Here is a 22,488-nt window from a genome sequence, read left to right as displayed (position 1 = left end):
GAATTAGGCCCAATGTCTCCCATACACCATGATTGTTATTATCTCAACCTCATCTTTTCCCGCCTATAAGTTCTCCATTTTAAACCCCGCCTCCCCAACAGAACCACGCCTCCCCAACAGACAACGCTGCTGAAACTGTGGCATAGTAACAGCCTTGTTCCCATTTGTTATCAGACATGCCACAATGCTTCAGTCTCTCCCTCCCTCTAACACCTAACTCTAATACACAGGATGCTGCAGCCACAGACAGAAGTGTGCCCATTCTACCTACTGACACACTTTTTCTCCTGCCACCATCTAAGAAAGCCTATAACATCTTACTCTCATCTTCACAACTGATAAAGCCCTCATCGAAGTGACCAATGACCTACTCGTCAAAGGTCCTCTTGACTCTTATTGTCCTCCCTGACCTTAAAAAAAGGTCATCAACTCTTGGCCATGATGCCTTCACGTCCGAACTTCTGTTGATGCAGGTCTCCAACTGGGCAGACTTTTGTTAGGATGATCTCCCAGGCAGATTTTGAACGAGCGCCATCAAAACTGGGCAAGAGGTTGCGGCATGAATTCACCTGAGCCTCCTTCTGCTAGTCAGCTATGTCACCCAGCATGCAGAAACCCTGCCTAGGACAGGTTTCTGTGTAATATGAAGCCGATGGATTCCAACGAGATGCGCATCTACTTAACTATACCAGCCACAGCCACCGCGGCATCTACCTCAACTATGGCCGAAACGGCAGCAACGTTGTCATCGGTGATAGCAGAAACAAAACAGCAACAGCCTTGTCTTTCATGGACTGCCTCCCATGACGAATCCCCTCAAACACAACGGTACTGGATAGCTCTCCTGCTGTCACAGACCATTCTTGTAGTCAGAGAAGCTCATGGCTCTCCAATGGCCTCTGTTGAGCTCCATAACGGGAAGGAAGTGAACAGGCGGACTTCTACGGTGTACAGTGCTGCTTACAGTATATACGGTTCTGTCTACACATTGCACAAGGACTGTAGTCAGAAGTCACAGTCCACAACCAGCCAGTCAGATTGTATCTTCTCACCTATGCACTGCACATACTGTACAGAAACTTACACCCTTCATACTTTTGGGCGTGGATCATAAGGTCGACAAGCATAAGATCGACAGTAAATTGGTCAACAGAGTTTCTTTATTTTTTTGTGTTAATGATGTAACATAGGTGGACACAGACAGCATAGTAGTGTACAACATGCACTTTGAGCGTGGTGCGTAGCGCTATATTCACCCTCTACGCCCGCCGGGATGGTGAAATATGAACAAGTCGGTAAAAAAAAAAAAAAAAAAAAACTCATGTCAACTGTTTTCCGTGTTGACCTGTCTGTTGACCAATAGTGGTCGACCTAATGACTATCAACCCAATAAACACATACCGTCTCGTTTGGTAAAGGAATGTTTCACAGTAATAAAAGAGAAAACACCCGTGGGAGCGTGCATCGTCTGACGTTCCTGGAGTATACGCTGGGAGGGATTTTGGTACTCTTTACCTAGAAGGGCGCCCATCGCGGGCATTGCATGCACTAAAAAAACTGGGTGCGATGCCCGCGATTTCCCATAGGGAACAATGTTAAATGTCTCAATTGACCCGATTTTCCTGTTCAATGCCTCAATTGACCCGATTTTTCCATAGGAAACAATGTTAAATGGGCCACAGAGGCCAAATAGGCACCCTGAAGTGTGAAATGGCCCCCACAATTGTTAACGCCACCGCACGATCAACGTGAACCCGAAGCGTGGCGAGCGCAGGGAGCCCGCGAGGGGCGGCGGTACGCGTCCTACGACCTTTTCATACCCCCACTATCCACGTCGGCGTGGAGTTGAGAATAGAAAGTGTGGCGAGCGCAGCGAGCCACCGAGCCCGAAGCGTGACGAGCGCAGCGAGCCCCGCAAGGGGACGCGGATACCTTCACAGGTATCCGCGTCCCCTCGCGGGCTTCACAGCTGGCCGCGTCCCCTCGCCACGCTTCGGGCTCGGTGGCTCGCTGCGCTCGCCACACTTTCTATTCTCAACTCCACGCCGACGTGGATAGTGGGGGTATGAAAAGGTCGTAGGACGCGTACCGCTGCGCTCGCCACGCTTCGGGTTCACGTTGATCGTGGGGTGGCTTTAACAATTGTGGGGGCCATTTCACACTTCAGGGTGCCTATTTGGCCTCTGTGGGCCATTTAACATTGTTTCCTATGGAAAAATCGGGTCAATTGAGGCATTGAACAGGAAAATCGGGTCAATTGAGACATTTAACATTGTTCCCTATGGGAAATCGCGGGCATCGCGTCGGTCGCATCGCACCCGATTTTTTAGTGCATGCGATGCCCGCGATTTTTTACTAACGATGCCCACGATCGAAATCGTGGGCGCCGTTCTAGGTAAAGAGTACCGGGATTTTAAATATTTCTCAGAAGGGCCAAAATGAGCGTCGTCATTTCATATATCACTCAGTGTGTACAAACCTTAAGAGCAATGTAACGTGTTGTGTGTGTGTGTGTGTCCCATGAATTCTACTCTAATGGCAATTCTGAGATAGAAGCATCACCATGTTTTTTTTTCCCAGAGTTTTCCATATAACGGCTAAACATTTGAGCCTTAACGAAAATGCAGGTGAAATGGGACGAATGGCAGATGTGTGGCTCACCTCCTTGGATGCCTTTCACAGTTGCAGTCTTCCCAGCATTATCCAGACCCACCATAACCAGAGTCACTTTTCTACAAGGAAACAAAATGAAATAAATCACTACTAACAAATTGAATGCAGGAGAAAACTTTTTTTAGCTAGTGATAGAGATTTAGCTAGTGATAGAGATTTAGCTAGTGATAGAGATATTTTTTTTTTTTTAAGTATTTCAAGTAAAATATGTCTTGCTTTTTCTCATATACGACTACGCTATGCCTCCTACTGTCAAGAATGAGAAATAAATTACAATAACTTGTTAATATAGGCCTTAAATGTTAAACACAAATATGCAGCTGCTGACATTGCTGATGTATGGGGGATACACGACAGCAATTTGGGCCGATTCCACCCATTCCCACTGGATCGGGCCGAGAAATCGGCCCAAATCAGATGCGTCTGATATCCAATTGGGTCCGATGTGCAGTCCCGTGCACATCGGACCTGAGCCAGAGGTCAGGACTGCATGCAGGCCCGACACGGACCCCCATCGCATGTGAAAGGTCCGCATACGATGTATCGGAGGGCCAGACTGCTGCGATACTGTACATCGCAGTAGTGTATGGCTAGCTTTACTAGAATGGAAGCATTTTGGATTAGATAAGAAATAACTGTGAGAAAGTAAACATGCCCTAGAACCAGTACATTGTGAAAATCTTATCGATGTTACTGGTTCCTAAGACCCAATGACCTCACTTTTGGGGATTGGTCCATTTAAGTTAAGTTAACTCATAACAACAACAACAGTACAAATGAGGAAAACCTGTATTGAAATATACATATGGAAGTATCACTACTCACTTTATATAAGGAAATACTACATCACGCACTGTGTTATTTTCCCCTCTTTTATTGCATATTGCTTTCCTTATCTGGGGGATAAACCAAACAACATAGGGGGCAGATTTATTAAGCCTGGTGAAGTGTTAAAGTGGCCAGCGATAGTTAGCAGCTGATTGGCTGGTGCATTGTCATTTTTCAAACGCTGCCTGAAACTTAGGAGCTAATTGGCTGGTGCACTTCACCAGGCTTAATGAATCTGACCGATAGACTGCTAATGTAGTACTTAAACCAGCACTCAAATTAGGTCTCTCTTGTTGGTGGCTATGTTTCATCATACCATTACCTGTGGGTTTATAAACAAATTCAAGAAAGTTCAGCTGATTAATTGCTCCTATATATGTCCAGATGGAACTAAACCTACAAAAGTGTGATGTTTTGTTGAGAGTAGAAATGTAAAGAACGGTGTAGTTTTACTTTTCCCTTGTAATAACTAGTTGCCTCAGAAAAGTTGCTCACTACTCGCTGCCACACCCTCCCAAATCACTGGCTTGTAATGAGCAATAGATTTAGCTGCTGTGAACAAGCATCCCTGTACTACAGCCACTTTCCCAGTTCTCCCAATGCAGTAACCTCAGCTTCAGATACATGTGCTGACATCCGTAATAAGTAATACACTGAATCATACAGATTACCCGAGCTTTAGATTATCCCCTGACAGCACACCACTGTAATGTGTTGTGTCTTCCACACAGTCACACCAGTTATGCACTCAGCAAAATGAGCTAATTAAGCGTTCAGAAAAAAAACCCCAAACCTATATAAAATGTGTTCATTGTATAACCATGATGAACATGCTTCATTTTATCTACAGTACAACACAGAATATGGCAATAAATAGTAATAAGTAATGTGAATAGAACAGGACAGCTGAAATGGTGAATGTGGATAGACAGATTGCGCTTCCATAATTAAAAAAACGCCCAGCATATTTACTTACATGGATGGGTAGGCCCGGGAGGTGCAGCCCGAGGGGGGGGGTGTGTCGGGCAGTGTGGCTGACAGTGAGGAGGGCGGGCAATGCGGTGGGGGGGGGGGGTAGTCCTACTGACAGTGAGTAGGCGGTGAACCTTGATGGATGTGAGAAGCCGGGCAGCATCTGAGCTGGTGCTCACGGTATGATAAAGCAGATGGATGCAATTTATTTTATTTATTAACATTTTCTTATATAGCGCATACTAGGGAGGCCAATCTCGGGATCGGGGGGATCCCGGGATTTTGGCCTAAAATCATCAGGATTTGAATCCTGGGATTGAAGCTTCCAATCCCAGAATTCCGGGATTAGTAACCCCATTCAAAAATGTACTTTTTGTTTAAAGCCGGGCAGCGCTGAGCACCTTAGAATATGACTCAGATGCTCCCTGGCTGACTGCTCCATACCCCCGGTGCTGCTGTTCGGGAGTCGGGACAGTGTGATTTGGTGACAAGCATGGCAGCGCCCAGGCTGCGCAGTGTGACCCCCTGACATCACGTCACGCTGCGCAGCCCGGCCGCTGCTATGCCTGTCGACACAGCACACACTGTCCCAAACCCGGACAGATGCCCGCTGTTATGCCCCCAGCCTCCTGCCGGAGATAGACGGCCCTGCTGCTGCCTGTGACCTGTCACCGCCGCCATAAGTGACAGGGCAGAGAGGATGTGTGGGGTTGTACAACCTCCTGATGCCCATTGAACTGAATTGAATTCCCCCATGCACTGTATTTACAGTACAAACTAATTAACCCACCTTACTGGTTGGCGCAAACGTTTGAAGCAATTACGACAACAATTCGCCATGAGGCTAAACATAGGAAATCCAAAAACCAGGGCTTGAAAGGAAAAAATAACAGCAAGATCTGGATGTCTTAGGAGGGCTTCAACATCACGGCTGCTTTATATTGGCTTCCAGATTCCTCCAATTCTCAATTCAGACTTTTCAGATCTGAAAAATAAAAGAAGCAATTTAGCCATTGAGCCCAGGACACAGAATGGCATTTCTACGCATACATAATAATATGAGATTGTAATCTGGCATTTCATCAAAGGAAAGCCAGAACTGTGAAATGTACATAATAATGCAGTTTTCAGCATGAAGGATGCACACAGAACAGGATTATTAAAGAGAAGATTTATGGAACATTCATGGGCGAAAGACTGAGTGGTTGCCATTTCTCACAGTGATTGTAACGATAGCGAAAAAAGTCATACTACGTAAATGGACAACTTCATCTCAGCCCCTCTTACAAGAGGTCAAAGTGGCCTTAACACCATTGATGTATTTTGACAGAAGGGCCACTCTGCCCATGGTAGAGGAGGGCGTAAAAAAGTTTCATGCGAAGTGGGGAATATATATAAGCTCCTTAGAGGAAGATGCACGAGCACATGTGATGAGGATATTTGAAGGCACTACCTGGTACCTGCTTAGGTCACTATCAGATGGATAGGGCACACCGAGTCTTGGGAGTGGGAGGGAAGGGGGGGTTTATTGCTTAAGGGATTGTTATAATATTGGGCGGTTGACTTGTTATATTGAACATAGTAAGAGAAATAGAGGATATGTCAGTACTTTAATACAGATTTAACTTAAAGATTTCGAAATTTAATGCGATATACAGGGCCGGTGCTAGGGTGTCCGGCGCCCTCCTGCAAGCCATAATTTTTGCGCCCTTTCACATTGCCATTGCAACAAGCTGCAGCCCGATTGTGGGAGCATATGCAACATGCGATCCTAGGGAAGGAAGGGGAGGCGGCGCTGCTGCCTGTTCCTCATTTGATTGACAGCTGACCGGCCCCGGGAGCAATGGGTAGGGGGCAGATGCGGACATGACATGTCATCCAGGCATTCACAGACAGCGCTACATGCCTCAGCGCAAGTGTCCGTGAGGAAGAGGGGGTAGGTCGCAGGAGGAGGACAGTGTGTGCGCGGTGCAGGGAGCAGCTCTTTATACTGCCGCCCGCTGTCAGACAGGCGCTGCAGGCGGCGTGCAGGAGGCAGTGACAGTGAGGGCTGAGGCAGCTTTAGCAGAGCAGGGAGGGAGACAGCGGCTTTTCAGCATGGCGCCTCCCGGCTTTGCAGGAGCTGCTGAGTGGGTAGCGCCGGCCCTGGTGATATAGCATGAATGTTTGAGAGGAAACAAAACAAAATGAGAAACGAAAGCTGTATGTATAAGCTTTAATTACAACTGATTGTATTCATGATCACAACAATGTTACCATGTAATTTCTCTTATTGACAAAATCAATAAAATTGTTTTGAAAGAAAAAAAAAAGAGAAGATTTAGAGTTCCATGCCAGTTACTCACTGCAGCACACAACTAAAGATGGATATATATCAGCCATGAACACAAGCGGTTACACTACCACTATCCAAACACCAGCTGAAACAACCGTAATCATTGTCGTGTATATGCATGGTATCCAGACTTTAGCGTAACACTAAATAGGCCGGACGCTATTGGGTGACATGCATTAGGTCACCATGATAAGAACCCATGTCGACCATTTTCATGTCGACTTTTTGCTTGGGTCAACCTAATAAACCAAACCCACTTGCGCTAGCCCAGAAATCGGATGGATCTATGAATATACTCAGCTTAGCTGAGTCCGGCAAAACTGACTGCACACCCTCAATAAACTCAGCCTAATCGGAGCATATGCAACGGGTAAAAAAAAAAAAAAAGGCAAGATCCCTCCACACTTGTGTACAATGCTGAATTGGCCCATTACTGTATATTGCAGCCAATGAACATATTAATCAAGCCTACCAGGACAGCATCAACGTCGCTTGGGTTTTTAAATGGTATTGTTTGTAAGCATGGGTGCACCTTCTTCATGACCATCTCTTCATTTGAATGATGTTTTGTATGTAGGATTTCTTATACCCACTGTGCAGTGCGGCAGAATTTTGTGGCACCTGAAAATAAATGATGCAAAGAATTTGGAGGCCTTACTTACATGCTGCATTCAATACAATATAATGGTGATAATAGCAGCAATCAACACACGCTGTCAACAATTATGTACTCACACCTTTAGGCATATTTATACACCATTGCTTTCCTTATGATCTCCATACACAGGTAAGACTTCAAGTCGGACCCGATTTCCCTTCAACCTGCCCTGGAGGGCTACTGTATATACGATTTGGCACTTTATGTGACTTTTTTTTTCTTCAAGTAATAGATTAAGAAAAAACAAACATTCAAATCAATAGGCGGCTCAGCCAATCAGCAGCCGCTTGATCATGTGAATGGGAGTTTTGATATCTCCTGCCCGCCTGCTACTACCGCATCCTCTCTTTCTGGCTGCCAGCGCTGGCACATGCCAATGGCCCTGATCGGATGCAATACTAAAAAGCACCCACGATGTGCCGCACTTATGATCTACAGGATCTGATGCGATACACATGGGAACGCGCATTGGATCTGACCTGCTGTCAATAAAACCTCAGATTTGGTGAGTTTTCATCCGATATATCTGCCTGATCATCCAAATCGTATGAAAACAGGCCAAATCGAACCTGTGTATGGGCACCTTTATTCTTATGTAGATGTGTGTTGTTTCCACACCAGAGATACACAAAATAAAAAACACACAAGGTTTGCAAAACACAGGGAGAGACATATCAAACATTCTAAAGAGAACAGGCAGAGAAGTTACCTCTTATAGTGTGTACACACGGTTCGATGTTCTGTGCGATCCGATGTACGATTCGATGTTTTGTCCGACTTTTACTTTTCCCTTTTTTTTCTCTACTCCTTAAGATATGCCTTAAGATATGCTTAAGATTTTGACTTTTTACCATACAATTTGCTATGCGATTTCCTATTTGATTTACTATGCGATTTCCTATGTGCCTTAAGATTTGCTTAAGATTTTGACTAAGCGATTTTGACTTAACAACAGGATGACTGACAGGGCCCTGGAAATCGTATAGCACATCGCATCTTAAGCATATCGCAAGGCACATACGATGCATGCGATATGCTTGCGATTTGTGCTAGATAGATCTCCCCTCCGATCTCTCCTTAAACGGGAGCGCGCATCGGGCTAGGAAGCCCTTACAATGCATACAATCAGTATGCGATATGTATGCGATATGGCTTCCGATGTTGACGATATCGTCAACATCGGAAGCCATATCGAACCGTGTGTACACCCTATTAGCTAATCGGCATCCACAGTAGCTAACATTTTCTAGAATATATTAAATAACTGATACGCAGATGCTGACTGCTTGCTTTCTATGGGAATATTTTTCACTTGTCTGCTTTGGAAGGTTTGATAAATAACCTTTCAAAATTAAATCAGAACTCTGCCATGATTGCATCCACCCGTCAAGATGCGTTCTACATCCTGGTCATGATGCCGGCATTCATAATAATGATGTTAGCATCCAACTACTGCCACGAGTCCAGCAATACATACGGAGCAATCACTTAAATAGCCCTCACATTGCCCCATGTGTATGCCCCTTTAGGGTCAAACTATGAGGAGGTGGTGGGTAGGGTACTTTCACGGTTCCCATCGTATGCCATCGCATGCCACATGTAGTGGCATGCGATGGCATGCAATGCGATTTTCCCGTGCTTTTATGCATTTTTTATGAAATCGCATGCGATCGCATGCCATCTGATGCGATGCGATGTAATTTTCCACAGAAATTATGGACATGAGTTGACATCAAGTAAAATGCACCCCAAATGTCATTTTTTACACTGTACCACCCCCACTATCAACGCCAACCCGAAGCGTGGCGAGCCCGCGAGGGGCGGCAGTACGCATCCTATGACCTTTTCATACCCCCACTATCCACGTCGGTGTGGAGTTGAGAATAGAAAGTGTGGCGAGCGCAGCGAGCCCGAAGCATGGCAAGCGGACGGGGATACCTTCACAGGTATCCGTGTCCCCTCGCAGGCTTCACAGGTATCCGTGTCACCTCGCCACGCTTCGGGCTCCGTGGCTCGCTGCGCTCGCCACACTTTCTATTTTCAACTCCACGCCGACGTGGATAGTGGGGGTAGGAAAAGGTCGTAGGACGCGTACCGCCGCCGCTCGCCACGCTTTGCGTTGATAGTGGGGGTGGTACAGTGTGAAAAATGACATTTGGGGTGCATTTTACATGATTTCAACTCATGTCCATAATTTCCCGGAAAAATGACATGCGATGCACATCGTGGGAGCCGTGAAAGTACACAAGTACCGTGGGTAGTCTAAAGAGAGGGAGGGTAGGTACTTACCTGACCGCTATTCCCTCCTTCAATATGCTAGTATCGGTAATCTGTATGCTGTTTGATAAAAGCCTGAATAAAGGCTGAAACATTAGAGAGACAAAACGATCATTTCAGAGGGCACATGCTACATGCTTTTGCTACATGTCTGGACCATACAGGGAGGCTTTATTCTCTCCCTCCTCCACTCCCTGGAGACAGCTGTCACAGGCAGCCCCCCGGAGATGACACCACTGGACCGGACACTCCTGAATGGAGAGTTTGATGACCGGTCCGGCATTCCAGGGTCTTATCCGGGTACTGTTTTTATCCATAACACCAACACACACACACACACACACACACACACACACACACACACACACACACACACACACACACACACACACACACACACACACACACACACACACACACACTTACTTGCGGGTACATAGATAACTATCTTTAAGACATGAATGAGCCCTGAGCCCCCATATGAGGTGTGCTGTATATCACACTGAGGCAGGTATGTGTGACAAGACACTGTTTATATACAGCACTGCATATTCCATCCATTATCTTTGAATAATAATAAATGAAATATCCACCACGGCTCCCTATATACGCACACTGCCAGCACCGCACCTACCTTGCAGCCACCCTCCGGCGTGTGTGTGCGGGGTATGTGAGTGACAGTGACAGGCCGGCGGCCGCTGCTGCTGCACTCGCTGTGTACACCGGAAGCCGCACACACTCTATGGTAACCCAGCAACACTTTCCTGCGGACCGCAGATACGCCCACTTCCCTTCTCAACCAATCGCTCGTCTGATTAGAATCCATTACTTGTAAGATGGTTATCATACGCTATCACATGGACAGATGAAAGGAGAGCTGTGAGTGGCTGTCAGGAGATACTAATGTGATGTGTGCTGTAATTTGGGTACACCCGTGTGTGCATACTGTATATAGTGTTAGTACAGTAGTACTACACATAGTTGCCAATTCAACAAGCGGAATTGGATTATTTCTTTAAAAAATTCTCAAATTGCTTTTTTTTTTACTTTGATGGTTTATTGTTGCTTGTTTTTTGGCTTATTTTTTTTTTTTTGTTGCTTGTTTTTCAGCTTTTTATTTTTGGCACCACAGGCACCGACCATCAGAGGTAATTATTCATTCATCCATTCTATACAGTTCCTCACAAAGACATGGGTGAAAAGTTATGGATTAATAGATGAATAGAGTCCTCTTTATATATTTAATAGAGGTACAAGGTTACTTGTAAGGTTGTTTTATCCTGAGCTAATTCTCTCTGCACAAGTAACATCTACCCCACCTGCAGTGCACATGGTTTTGTCCATCTAAGAAGGATTTTGTCAGAAAGAGTGAACTAGAATAAGGCCCTAAGTCAACTCCCAGTAATGAGTGTACACTTTTGCAGTCAGTGTGCCTTGACTCCTGATGCTCAGCACCATTAATTATTGTCACATTGGCAGATAGGTGAAGCTGCAGCACTACCCCACTACCATGCACAAAACCATTAGCTAAAAAAAATATATATATTTTTGTGAAAAATACATGCTATCCACCAGGGGCCTCTAGATAGAGGGGGGCCCAGGGGTACTGACCCCCTGTGCGCCCACTATAATCCGGCCCTGCGCTGCATGCTGTAACAATCTTATAGTTCACATTCACCTCCAGTCACGTATGAATGAGTTCCTGTTCCTGGTGATCGACAGCAGCACACAATGCAACAATTAGTTGTTAACAACACTGTTGCTATACCAATAATCCTGATTACAGGGCAGTGCCACATGAAAACTAATTACATGATTGTGAAATAATGATTGATTTGGTCTATGAAGTGCTGATATTTCAGACTTATACATGTACAATGCCTCCAGGTGAATCTGAATACTTTTTTAAAAGCCCAGAAATAAGTAAAAGGGAACTAGGGGTATAGTTATTAATTAGTAGGTTAATTTCTTATTGGCATTATTCACAGCAATAAGCATGATGCCATGATCACATCATTGCGTCTCTGATCCTCACTATACAGTGTTGTGAATCGTGTCATTGGGAACCTCGGCCTTTGTCCGCCCCCCTTGTGCTTGTAGGTGGGCAGCTGACCGTTTCTCAACAATCTCGCAACACGCCCCCTTTCGACACTCGGCAGGTGGAACATTTAATTCCTCCTGCCAAGAAACTGGGGATGGGGGGGATTCAATCCTGGATTCTAAACATTCCGACAGTCAGAATCCAAGATTGACTATACCCCATAACATGGAGTCTTTGCCATGTTAGGAGGTTTCTTTCAATCTTCCCAAATGTTTGTATTGGTAACCAAAAATAGGGAGCTCCTGTTACGCTAATGAGTACCAATGAAAAATCCATGGATGACTTTTTTGTCTGTGCCAAACAAACAGATATATAGGAACATGTCCCTTGAAAAATCCAGTATAATCATAATATTTCAGTATGTATTATAACCAGTACATATAAATGGGAAATCATTTCTAAGATATGGGCTTGATTCATGTCTATACGGATTTATCATAGATGCTGCTTTATTGGAAGCAGCAGCGATACCTACAGATGGTAATGCAGCGGGCCAGATTCTCTAAGCTTCAAAAGTGATAAAATGGAGAGTGATAAACAGCCAGCCAATCAGCTCCTGTCTGGCATTTTTCAAACACAGTCTATGACATGGCAGGTAGGAGCTGATTGGCTGGTTGTTTATCACTCTCCATTTTATCACTTTTGAAGCTTAGAGAAGCTGGCCCAGCATCTGGTATAAATAGATGCCTCCTGCTTACATGTGTGATCCAATGCTGTACCCATAGAAGCATGATTGTATCTCTCCGACACCATTGACTGCAAACTGTCACTCACCTGACGTCAGGGTTGCCTACCCTCCCAGAATGGCTGGAAGGGGCCCGGATACCGGGACCCTCTCCCGGCCCCCCATGAAGGGGGGCAAGCCTCCCAGGTTTCTGCCCATCTCCCGCACCCTCCCACTGGCGGGGGTCCGTGGGATCAAATGACACGTTCGAGTCATTGGAGCCCCACCCCCCGCTGTGCAATGCTTGCAATAACGGCATTGCACAGCGTGGGGCCAGGTCACGAGGCTTCGTTCTCACTGGCCACGCCTCCAAAAGACAGCGTAATGCTATGGCTCCACCCTTTTCCCCTCCCCGTCAGCCGCCCTGCCCATCTATGTCAAAAAAGTGGCTGTATGCAGGTGTGGATTATTAGATAGACAGTGTCTACATAGCAATCAATAGGTCAACCCCAAAACATTAACATGCAATAGGTCAGCAGGGTCAAATGGTTGACATGAAAAAAGATAGACACGTAAAAAGGTAGTCATGAGTTTCTCACAGTTTTTGGTGTCAGTGTCGACAACTGTTGACATGGACCCCCAATTAGTGTATCGCGTACCCTGACATGGCTCTCTATTATATTCTTTCTCTATGCCGATATGGATGGTGAAGTAAGAACAAGCTGGTTTAAAAAAAAAAATTGTCATGTGTCTACCTTTTTTATGGTGACCTTTCATCCTGTTGACCTGCGTTTCACATTGTCGACATGTGTTTCGACCTTTTCTACGTCACCCTTTTGACCCTGTTGACCTTTTGGGGAAGACCTATTGACTGTCTGACATTGTGGCTCTAGCAACCAGAACCAACTGCATGTGAGGATGCAGGATGCGTACGTCAATGGTGTCATGATTTTCATCTAGTGTCTACACTTTTTATTTAAAATTAATTAGAATTTTGAATAAGATTTTATACAAATGTTTGTTTATGGTTTTACAAAAATGGAGCATTCTAAAAATGAATGTTTTAAATAAATACATGTTCTGGTCTGGTTTTCAGATGTACCATCATGTGATTACTAGGGGGGTATTGTTGAAGAGAGGCTAAAGAAAGGGAGTGCTGTGAGGTGATAAATGAAGTGGAGTTCTGTTAGGTGATTATCAAAGGAGGATGCTGTGAGAGATAGACATTTGGACCTTGTTGGATGTTGCACTATTGTTGCTGTTTGCAAAGCGGAACGCATAACAGTTCAAGCTTCTGGGTCGCAAATATGTAGGTCCGCCACAGTGTGGCATACAGTGCATTTCCATAAATGTAGCTGAGGTCAGGGCAGGTGGCAAACAGGGCATCTCCAGGGATGTAGCTGAGGTCGGTGCAGGTGGCAGAAGGGCCTCTCCAGGGACATAGCTGAGGTCGGTGCAGGTGACAGACGGGCCTCTCCAGGGATGTAGCTGAGGTTTGCGCAGTTGGCAGACTGCCCTCTCCAGGGATGTAGCTGAGGTCGGTGCAGGTGACAGACGGGCCTCTCCAGGGATGTAGCTGAGGTTTGCGCAGTTGGCAGACTGCCCTCTCCAGGGATGTAGCTGAGGTCGGTGCAGGTGGCAGAAGGGCCTCTCCAGGGACATAGCTGAGGTCGGTGCAGGTGGCAGAAGGGCCTCTCCACGGATGTAGCTGAGGTTTGCGCAGTTGGCAGACTGCCCTCTCCAGGGATGTAGCTGAGGTCGGTGCAGGTGGCAGAAGGGCCTCTCCAGGGACATAGCTGAGGTCGGTGCAGGTGACAGACGGGCCTCTCCAGGGATGTAGCTGAGGTTTGCGCAGTTGGCAGACTGCCCTCTCCAGGGATTTAGCTGAGGTCGGTGCAGGTGACAGACGGGCCTCTCCAGGGATGTAGCTGAGGTCGGTGCAGGTGACAGACGGGCCTCTCCAGGGACGTAGCTGAGGTCGGTGCAGGTGACAGACGGGCCTCTCCAGGGACGTAGCTGAGGTTGGCGCAGTTGGCAGACGGGCCTCTCCAGGGACGTAGCTGAGGTCGGTGCAGGTGACAGACGGGCCTCTCCAGGGACGTAGCTGAGGTTGGCGCAGTTGGCAGACGGGCCTCTCCAGGGACGTAGCTGAGGTTGGCGCAGTTGGCAGACTGCCCTCTCCAGGGAGGTAGCAAGGTCAGGGCAGGTGGCAGACGGGTCTCTCCAGGGAAGTGGCTAAGGTGAGGGCAGGTCAACTTAGGGTTGGCGTGGCTTGCCAACATTCCCCCCAAAAGGGAGGGGGAGGGGAGGGCACAAATGTTAGACACCCTTATTTTTACACTGAAATTTAGATTTCAGTTTGAACCCACACACACACACACACACACACACACACACACACACAACCCATCTAAATCTCTGCGCATTGCATCTCCCTTACCTGCAGTAGAACATGGTTTTGCCCATTTGCTTGATTTTTTTTTTTGCTTTACATATTAGGCTCACTGTTCCAATTATAGCTTATTTCCATTTTAGCCTGCTCCATTTACAGCCTATTGCTCTTCCCATTAAGCATTCCACAGGGAGTGGAATGAATTCAAAGGTATCACTTGCGTAGTATGTTATGATAAAATTGATTCTGTATCTAATTGAAAGATGTAACATAAGAAAAAATGAATGTAACTATTTTTTCCTGTGTAGGATTGAAAAGTTAATTTCGCCTCTACAGTCAATGAAGATATAAGGCGCTGAAGTAGATGCAGAATACTGGTGAGTCCTCTTCTTACTCGCAGTTACTTACCTAATCAGTATGAGCCATACTGCCTACTCCCGCTCACTTATCCCTGGAAGGGTAGTCAAGTCTCCTGGAGCTGGCTGCAGCCCTCCGCCACTCCCCCTGTTTACAATAAATGCAATAAATTCCAAATGCAATTTGACCTTGTGTGAATTCATCCCTAACACATATATGTTTTTGGTGTATAGGTAGTACCTATGTTTATTGGATGCGCTGCTTTCCATACTATTATAGCATTAAATAAATCATTAAGATGTTCTAATTAAACAAATGTAACTGAAGAAAGATTACGAGCAAAAATTCTTACCCTAAATCACTTACTAGCAGCAGCAGCACACTATGGATGAGTGTACACCAACACAATTAAGAAGACCCAGTGTGATCATGTGCTTCTGTCTCCTATCAGGGGTTACAACAAGGGGTGTAATGAGAGTCATCAGCAGGGACTACTAACGAGTTACAGCAAATCACAGTCATTACAGCAAATAACTGGCCTTGCAAAGAAACTTCTTATGCCCCTTTCAGATCGCACTTACAGTATAAACTGGTATTTTGCCGTTTTTTAACCATTTTAAAACGGTAATATGTGTGGTCTAAAAGGTGCAGAGTGAATTTATCATTTCCAAAAACCTGGTATTTGGAAACGGTCAAAAAGCAGGGTCCTACCCGTTTCAGACCCATTTTTTTTGCTGTCTGAAACGGTACCCAGGCAGCAGGGAGCACTATTGGTCCCACGCAGTGCATATCTAATGAGCGGGATCCAGTGCAGTGCATATTTAATGAGCGGGTCGGGACCCGCTTATTAAATATGCACTGCGCTCATTAGATATGCACTGGGACGGAGGCATTTCCGAAACCCCCCCTCCCCCAGACATCCTCTCTTCACCCCTCCTGAGGCATCCTATAATTCCCCCCCCCCCCTTTCCTGGGCAGCGCAGGGAAGGCATCCGAGCAGCAGGGTCAGCCAGCGCAGGGAAGGGATCCGGACAGCAGAGTCAGCGAGTGCAGGGAAGGGATCCGGGCAGCAGGGTCAGCGCTGGCAGGCAGCCACTCTCCCCCCTGAGGCATCCTGACCTACCCCCCCCCCCCCCCACACTGAGGCATCCTATAATTCCACCCCTGCTACCTGGGCAGGGCAGGGAAGTGATACGGCTGGGCAGCAGGGTCAGGTCGGCGGCGGGTCCCTGCGGTGTATGTTATATGAGCTGCGGGATCCCTGCGGCGGATGGGAACTAGTAGTTACATCTGTAAAACCTGTTTTGCCTCGTTTTATGAAACGTTTTAAATACCGGGTCTAAGCAGGTTTTGCGGTGTGAAAGCAGCATTAGTGGCAAGCCAGGCATAATCTGAAGAATCTGGGAGATTAGAAGTACAATGCAGGGCGGCAGGAGATTTGTCAATGAAACAGGAGCCTCCTGCAGGATGCAGGAGAGTAGGCAACTATGGAGTTTGTCTCGGGGCTATGGTTAGGGAGGGGTGTGTTTAGGAAGGCACAATGACATAATTGTGGACCATTCAAATTTGGTTACAAGTATCTTCTATCTTTTGCACTGCAGGGGGGGCAGATGTAACATGTGCAGAGAGAATTAGATTTGGGTGAGTAATTTTGTTTCTGTGCAGGGAAAATACTGACTGCTTTATTTTTACACTGCAATATAGATCTCACTTTGAAGTAAAACCCCACCCAAATCTAATTCTCTCTGCACAAGTAACACCTGCCCCACCTGCAGTGCACATGGTTTTGCCCATCTAAGAAGGATTTTGTCAGAAAGAATGAACCAAAATAAGGCCCTTTATTCCTATTGCAAGTATGCCAGTGTGTCTTAGCGGTAGGACTTGGGGTTCGGTTCAGGCAGTAGGGAGCAGTTAGGGTTAGGCTGTAGGTAGAGAGGATTAGAGGGGGTAGGTGGTGAGAGTAAGTCTATGCATCCCCTCCAGCTGTAGTTGAACTCCACATTCCAGCATGCCCTGCTACAGTTTTACTATTTGGCCATGCTAAAAGTGATGCAGGGCATGCTGGGATGTGTAGTTCAACAACAGTTGGAGTGTCAAGGTTATCCATCACTGATCATAGCTTTTCTAGGTCCGCAGCTTATCACTCACACAGATTTTTCTCTTAAGAAATGCAGGAAAACGTCTTTATTGGAAATACCAACATTTTGCTGGTGTGTGATAAACCAAATCACGCAATACCTGATTCCATTGAACTTTATTATGTACAGGGGAGGGATGCTTCCTGGAAATGGCCTTGAATCGCACGGTCTCTCTCCAGCCCCTGCTGCAGAGCTCCCCCCCAACTAGCCCAGTGTACTGAACAAGAGGCTGGGCTGAGCTTACACACTGAGCAGTGTGCAGGCCGGTCTATACCAGCATTTGGCTTCTGTTTCCTAACGGAACATGATGTTACTGAGCACAGTCTGCCTGACTCTGCTGGCCTCTTCTCTGCTGATGACTGCCCTGTCTGAAGGGCAAACTTGTAAGTACTGTCAGCTCTTCTGTCACCTTCTTCTTTCTTTGATTTGAACTTTATTGTTTCTGTGTTGTTAAGCACAGTAATTAGTCAGGAACGCACATCCAGGAAGCATCAGAATTCTGTTCCCCAGTCACTCACGCAGTCTGCTCGCACACAAGGGATTATTTTGATGGAGTGATATATATATAAGCGCATTAATTGCATCTTAGTGTCTAGGAGGAATGTAATCCAGAGTACGTTTGTGTATCCTGGGATCTGACAGGATGTTCAGCTGAGCGCTGAGTCTGTCTGTGGCCTGTAAACATTGATCAAAAGTTCATATCACGTATCTGGTGTGTTCCCGGTATTGTTCACGTGCATCCTGTTGTTTTTCCACAGCTGCAACTCTCTAGAGCAAGTATTGTGCTGCGGATTGGCCTATCTATTTCATACCGTCACTAGGATTTTATTATCTGGTCTTCCTTTCCTGTTATTTCTCAGAACACTGCATTTCGCTTTGGAAATTGTGATTACATTCTGTCAAACTGTTGTCTAAACTCTGTGTTGCCCGCCCCGTCTACTGCTCCCATATAAATTGTAAGCTCTTTTGAGCAGGACACACTTCCCTCATATGCATTTTCGGTACTTGTTTAGTTTCATGGCGGCAGCTTATGCTACGTTTGAAGCTACGCTAATAGCGTAGCCCAACGGCTGCCTTACTCGTGTAGTTTCACGGCGGCAGCCTAAGCTACGTTATCAGAGTAGGCTGTCGCCGTGACACTACACAAGTGTTGCCGGGAACTGCATCTCTGTCCCCGGCGTCCCTGGCAAGCCTAGTCACGCCTCTCTCACACCGCCGGCGCCAGCACGATCCCCTCTCTTTACTTCACATGTATTCCGCGTCCCCTTGCAGTGCTTGCTGCGCTCGCCACGTTTCGGGCTCGGTGGCTCACTGCGCTCGCCACACATTATAAAATCAACTCCACGCCGATGTGGATAGTGTGGGTATGAAAAGGTCGGTAGGACACGTAACGCGTCCGCTCGCCATGCTTCGGGCTGGCGTGGATAGTGAGGGTGTTTCAGGAACAGATTCACACCTGCCATATCATACACCTGATACAGCAGGTTGTAGAGTGTCAGCTTTTCAGCAGCCATGACTGAAATATGTCTGCCTGTCACACGCTAACTAGAACTGCCTACGCTGACTAGCCGAACACACTACGCTGACTAGCTGGGCGCGCGGAACACACTACGCTACTTCTAACTGACTACGCTGGTCGCAGGAACAGGAGGCCGATTCTGAAAGGGACGCTACGCTAAGTACGTAACTGCTGCCATGAAACTAAACAAGTACCGCATTTTCTTCCTCACTTTTACCATTTTCTCTAGCCGAGCAACAGCACCAGACCATTGGGTTCAGCTGGCGTTACTTTTGTGGGTAATACGACTGCATATGCATCAGCTTGTGTGTAGCTTGTTGTATCTAATGTTCTCCAGTGTTTGTACTGTACAGTAGGAATGGCCATTAACATCTTCATTGATGGTTGATAGCCAATGGTAAATACTTTTGCCATCAATGGGGGAGAACCAGAGATTTGTTGTTTCTTTTTTTCTACAAGGTGGGGGGACATTGAACATAGACCTGCCTTGATGTACGTGAAGCTCCACTCCTAGCCTCCCATTGGTCCACGAGCCAGTCAATGAAAACACAGGGATGACCACCGGTTGGTGAAACCATCGATTGTCATCCAGTACATAGTTTGCGATCATCAATGGCCACTTGTCATTACACCATTGATGGTAATCAGGGATGCAGCACAGTTCAAAATTCAAATAGGGGAGGCACAGCAACTGCCACCAACTGCCATTCCAAAGTGAATCACTGGCAGTTGGTGTTGCTCCCCTCTTTTAATTTTGGACTGTGCTGCAGCGCCAATGCTGATGGTAACCTTCACTAGTAAGCCATGGTAACCACCATTGGTCGACAGGCAATAAGTTGACACCATATGGTTAACATGGCCAAGGTCATCATAGACAAAGCGTCAACACATCAAAAGTTCAACATGATTTTCTTAATTTTTATAGTCCATGTTTATTGAGCATATTTATATTACTCAGTGTAGGTAGTACCGGTATATAATACTACCGTATGTAGACAAGAGATAGGCAGCCTAATACACTTCAGGGGCTTCATTGTGTGGCCCCTAACCTTAAAAAAAAGGCCACTTTCAGTGGGAATAGTGTGCACGGTGCTATTGTGCTATTGTGCAGTCACCAATATTGATAAGACGTAGGTGGCCGCATGGACCCAGCTGGTGTCGGCATTGGTTGGCAGGGAGGGAGGGATGGCATTTTGAGATAGTAGAAATAGACTGTGCTTCACAGTTTCTGACGCCACGGGGCCACGCATTGGGATTGCATCGGGATCGGATGCGGTTTAACAGTGTGCAATTTGAACTAACTAGCTATCGATTTTGACTAGTTAAAATCGATAGCCAAAATTACACCGTATATACACACACCTTAGAGTAAGTTAGATTAATACAATTTTCAGTAAAAGAGACACATTTCTTTAGTAACATCAGCAGGTCTATTATTTATTTATTAAGTTTCCTATATAGCGCAGCAGATTCCGTTGCGATTTACAATAGTAGACAGTGATACAACAAACTGGGTAACGACAGACAGACTTGGGGGTTAGAGGGCCCTGCTGCAAGCTTACAATCTATAGGGACATAGGAGGGAAACACAAGGACAGGCACCGTGGAAGGGCATTCCATAGGGTGGGAGCAGCCCGATAAAAGTCCTGTAATAGAGAATGGGAGCTAGTGATCCGTGCAGAAGAGAGACGCAGATCTTGTGCAGAGCGGAGTGGTCGAGATGGGAGATATTTTGTGATAAGTGCTACTATAATCTATATCTATCTATAATCTATAACAAAGTACTATAATTATAAAGCAGGAAGGAGCTGGTGACAACAAGAAGGGTAAATACTGTGATGGTGGCGGCAGAGATCCCTCTCCTCAAACCCAGAACTCCTTTCCATACTGTAAGTGGTAAATTAATGAAAAGAGGTCATTTCGCCCATGGGAACCTATCTTTTCTCTAATGCAATTATAGACAGAATTCGGTTGGTTGCTATGGGAAACATCATCACTTTTCATGTTTGGAACCTTTAGGAAATTTAAAAGCGGGGCTCCAGTTACTGAAACCATCTGAAGATGACGTTGGATCCCGCAAGCAAACTCCACAAAATGAAAGTTTTCCGAGTTTTCTGAATGTGTATCAGACCCATAAAGAATTAAGGGTGGAGATGTATTATACCTGTATATACTGTATATACCTGTATATACCTATAGCACTTCCACCAACCCGAGGCACCCCAGCAAGAGCCCCGGGGCACCTCAAAGTGCCTAGCCACACAGTTTGGGGGCCACTTGTGTAGCCCATTAAGTGGACACACATCTTAGTAACATATATGCGATTTACCTTGTAGGAACAACTGCTCTGACATTAAAAAAATCCTGACACCCTGTTATGTTACATGTGGAATTTTTGTTCCTTGGGAATTTTTACCCCCCCCCTCCCTGCTGAACCCATCAGTAAATAAACATAGTTGCAGAGTTTGTTATCAGTGGGGAAGGAAAGAGATGTAGGAGGTGTTAATAGAACAGAACATAGAATTCCATTCTCCCCCATCCTCCTAGCAACTTTCTTTCCTGTCTCCTTCAGGCCTTTTAATCAAATATTTTTTACCCGGAGTAAACCCACACAAGCACAGGGAGAATATACAAACTAGAGATGTGCGGCGGCCACTTTTTCGGGTTTTGGTTTGGGATCTGTATCTCCCTTCGTGTTTTGGATCTGGATTGGGTTTGGCAAAACCACCCTTGTGGGTTTTGGTTTTGGATCTGGATTTTTATGAAAAAATGCTAAAAATGGCTAAAATAACAGAATTTGGGCCTGTTTTTGTCCCTAAAGTATTATTAGCCTCAATAACATTAGTTTCCACTCATTTCTAGTCAATTTTGATCACTTCACAGCTTACAAAATTGTTTTCATTTACTGTAGTTGGGCCAAAAGGGTATACCGAGGTAGCTGGATGACTAAGCTAAGCGACAGCAGTCGGCATCACATACATGTGGACCTTACACTTCCAACCTGGCAGAGCGGCACTGCAGGGGCAGACAGGGTGGCAGTTTAATAAACTATCCCAAAAAAAGAGAAATGCTCCAAACAGCAAATACAAAGAGGTATCGTCCTTGTCATGACTGGTGGTAGCAGCTTCAGCACTCCCACTATTTCCTCCTCCATCATCCTCCAAAAATGTGTTTTTATTTTATTTATTACTTTTATTTCTTTTTCTTACTTTACACTGGACACAGCCTGTCACACTGGACACTGCCCCTGGACACTGCCCCTGGACACTGGACACAGCCTGTCACCCTGGACACAGCCCCTGGACAATGGACACAGCCTCTGGACACAGCTCCTGTACACTGGACACAGCCGTCACACTGGACACAGCCCCTGGACAATGGACACAGCCGTCACACTGGACACAGCCTCTGGACACCACCCCTGGACACAGCTCCTGTACACTGGACAATGGATATATGTCACGCTGGACACTGGATATACGCCGTCACACAATGGTTAGATGTCACACTGGACACAGGATATATGTCGTCACACTGGACACAGGATATATGTCGTCACACTGGACACAGGATA

General features: G+C 46.1%; 2 protein-coding genes across 7 annotated transcripts in view; one reads left to right on the top strand and one right to left on the bottom strand.

Moving 5' to 3' along the window:
- Nucleotides 1–10,537, bottom strand: part of ARL13B (ARF like GTPase 13B) — a 44,783-nt gene extending 34,246 nt beyond the window's left edge. For 4 of the 5 annotated variants that reach the window (XM_083171943.1, XM_083171942.1, XM_083171940.1 and 1 more), the window contains exons 1-4: nt 10,378–10,537; nt 7,281–7,429; nt 5,264–5,458; nt 2,662–2,732 (exon numbers count right to left, since the gene is read on the bottom strand). In XM_083171943.1, the coding sequence (XP_083028069.1) occupies nt 2,662–2,732; nt 5,264–5,325 (133 nt within the window). In that variant the 5' untranslated portion in view covers nt 5,326–5,458; nt 7,281–7,429; nt 10,378–10,537. The remainder of the gene's footprint in view (nt 1–2,661; nt 2,733–5,263; nt 5,459–7,280; nt 7,430–10,377) is intronic. The other variant, XM_083171941.1, reaches the window with a different exon arrangement.
- Nucleotides 10,538–15,208: 4,671 nt separating this feature from the next.
- Nucleotides 15,209–22,488, top strand: part of PROS1 (protein S) — a 64,626-nt gene continuing 57,346 nt past the window's right edge. Inside the window, exon 1 of one of the 2 annotated variants that reach the window (XM_083171939.1) lies at nt 15,209–15,277. In XM_083171939.1, the coding sequence (XP_083028065.1) occupies nt 15,265–15,277 (13 nt within the window). In that variant the 5' untranslated portion in view covers nt 15,209–15,264. Of the gene's footprint in view, nt 15,278–17,620; nt 17,779–22,488 lie in introns of those variants that run through there. The other variant, XM_083171938.1, reaches the window with a different exon arrangement.

Source organism: Crinia signifera, chromosome 2 (genome assembly GCF_055691185.1).
Source record: "Crinia signifera chromosome 2, ASM5569118v1, whole genome shotgun sequence".
Taxonomy (NCBI): Eukaryota; Metazoa; Chordata; class Amphibia; order Anura; family Myobatrachidae; genus Crinia; species Crinia signifera.
Note: the sequence above shows the minus strand (reverse complement) of the source record. Positions and strands in the feature narration are given on the sequence as shown.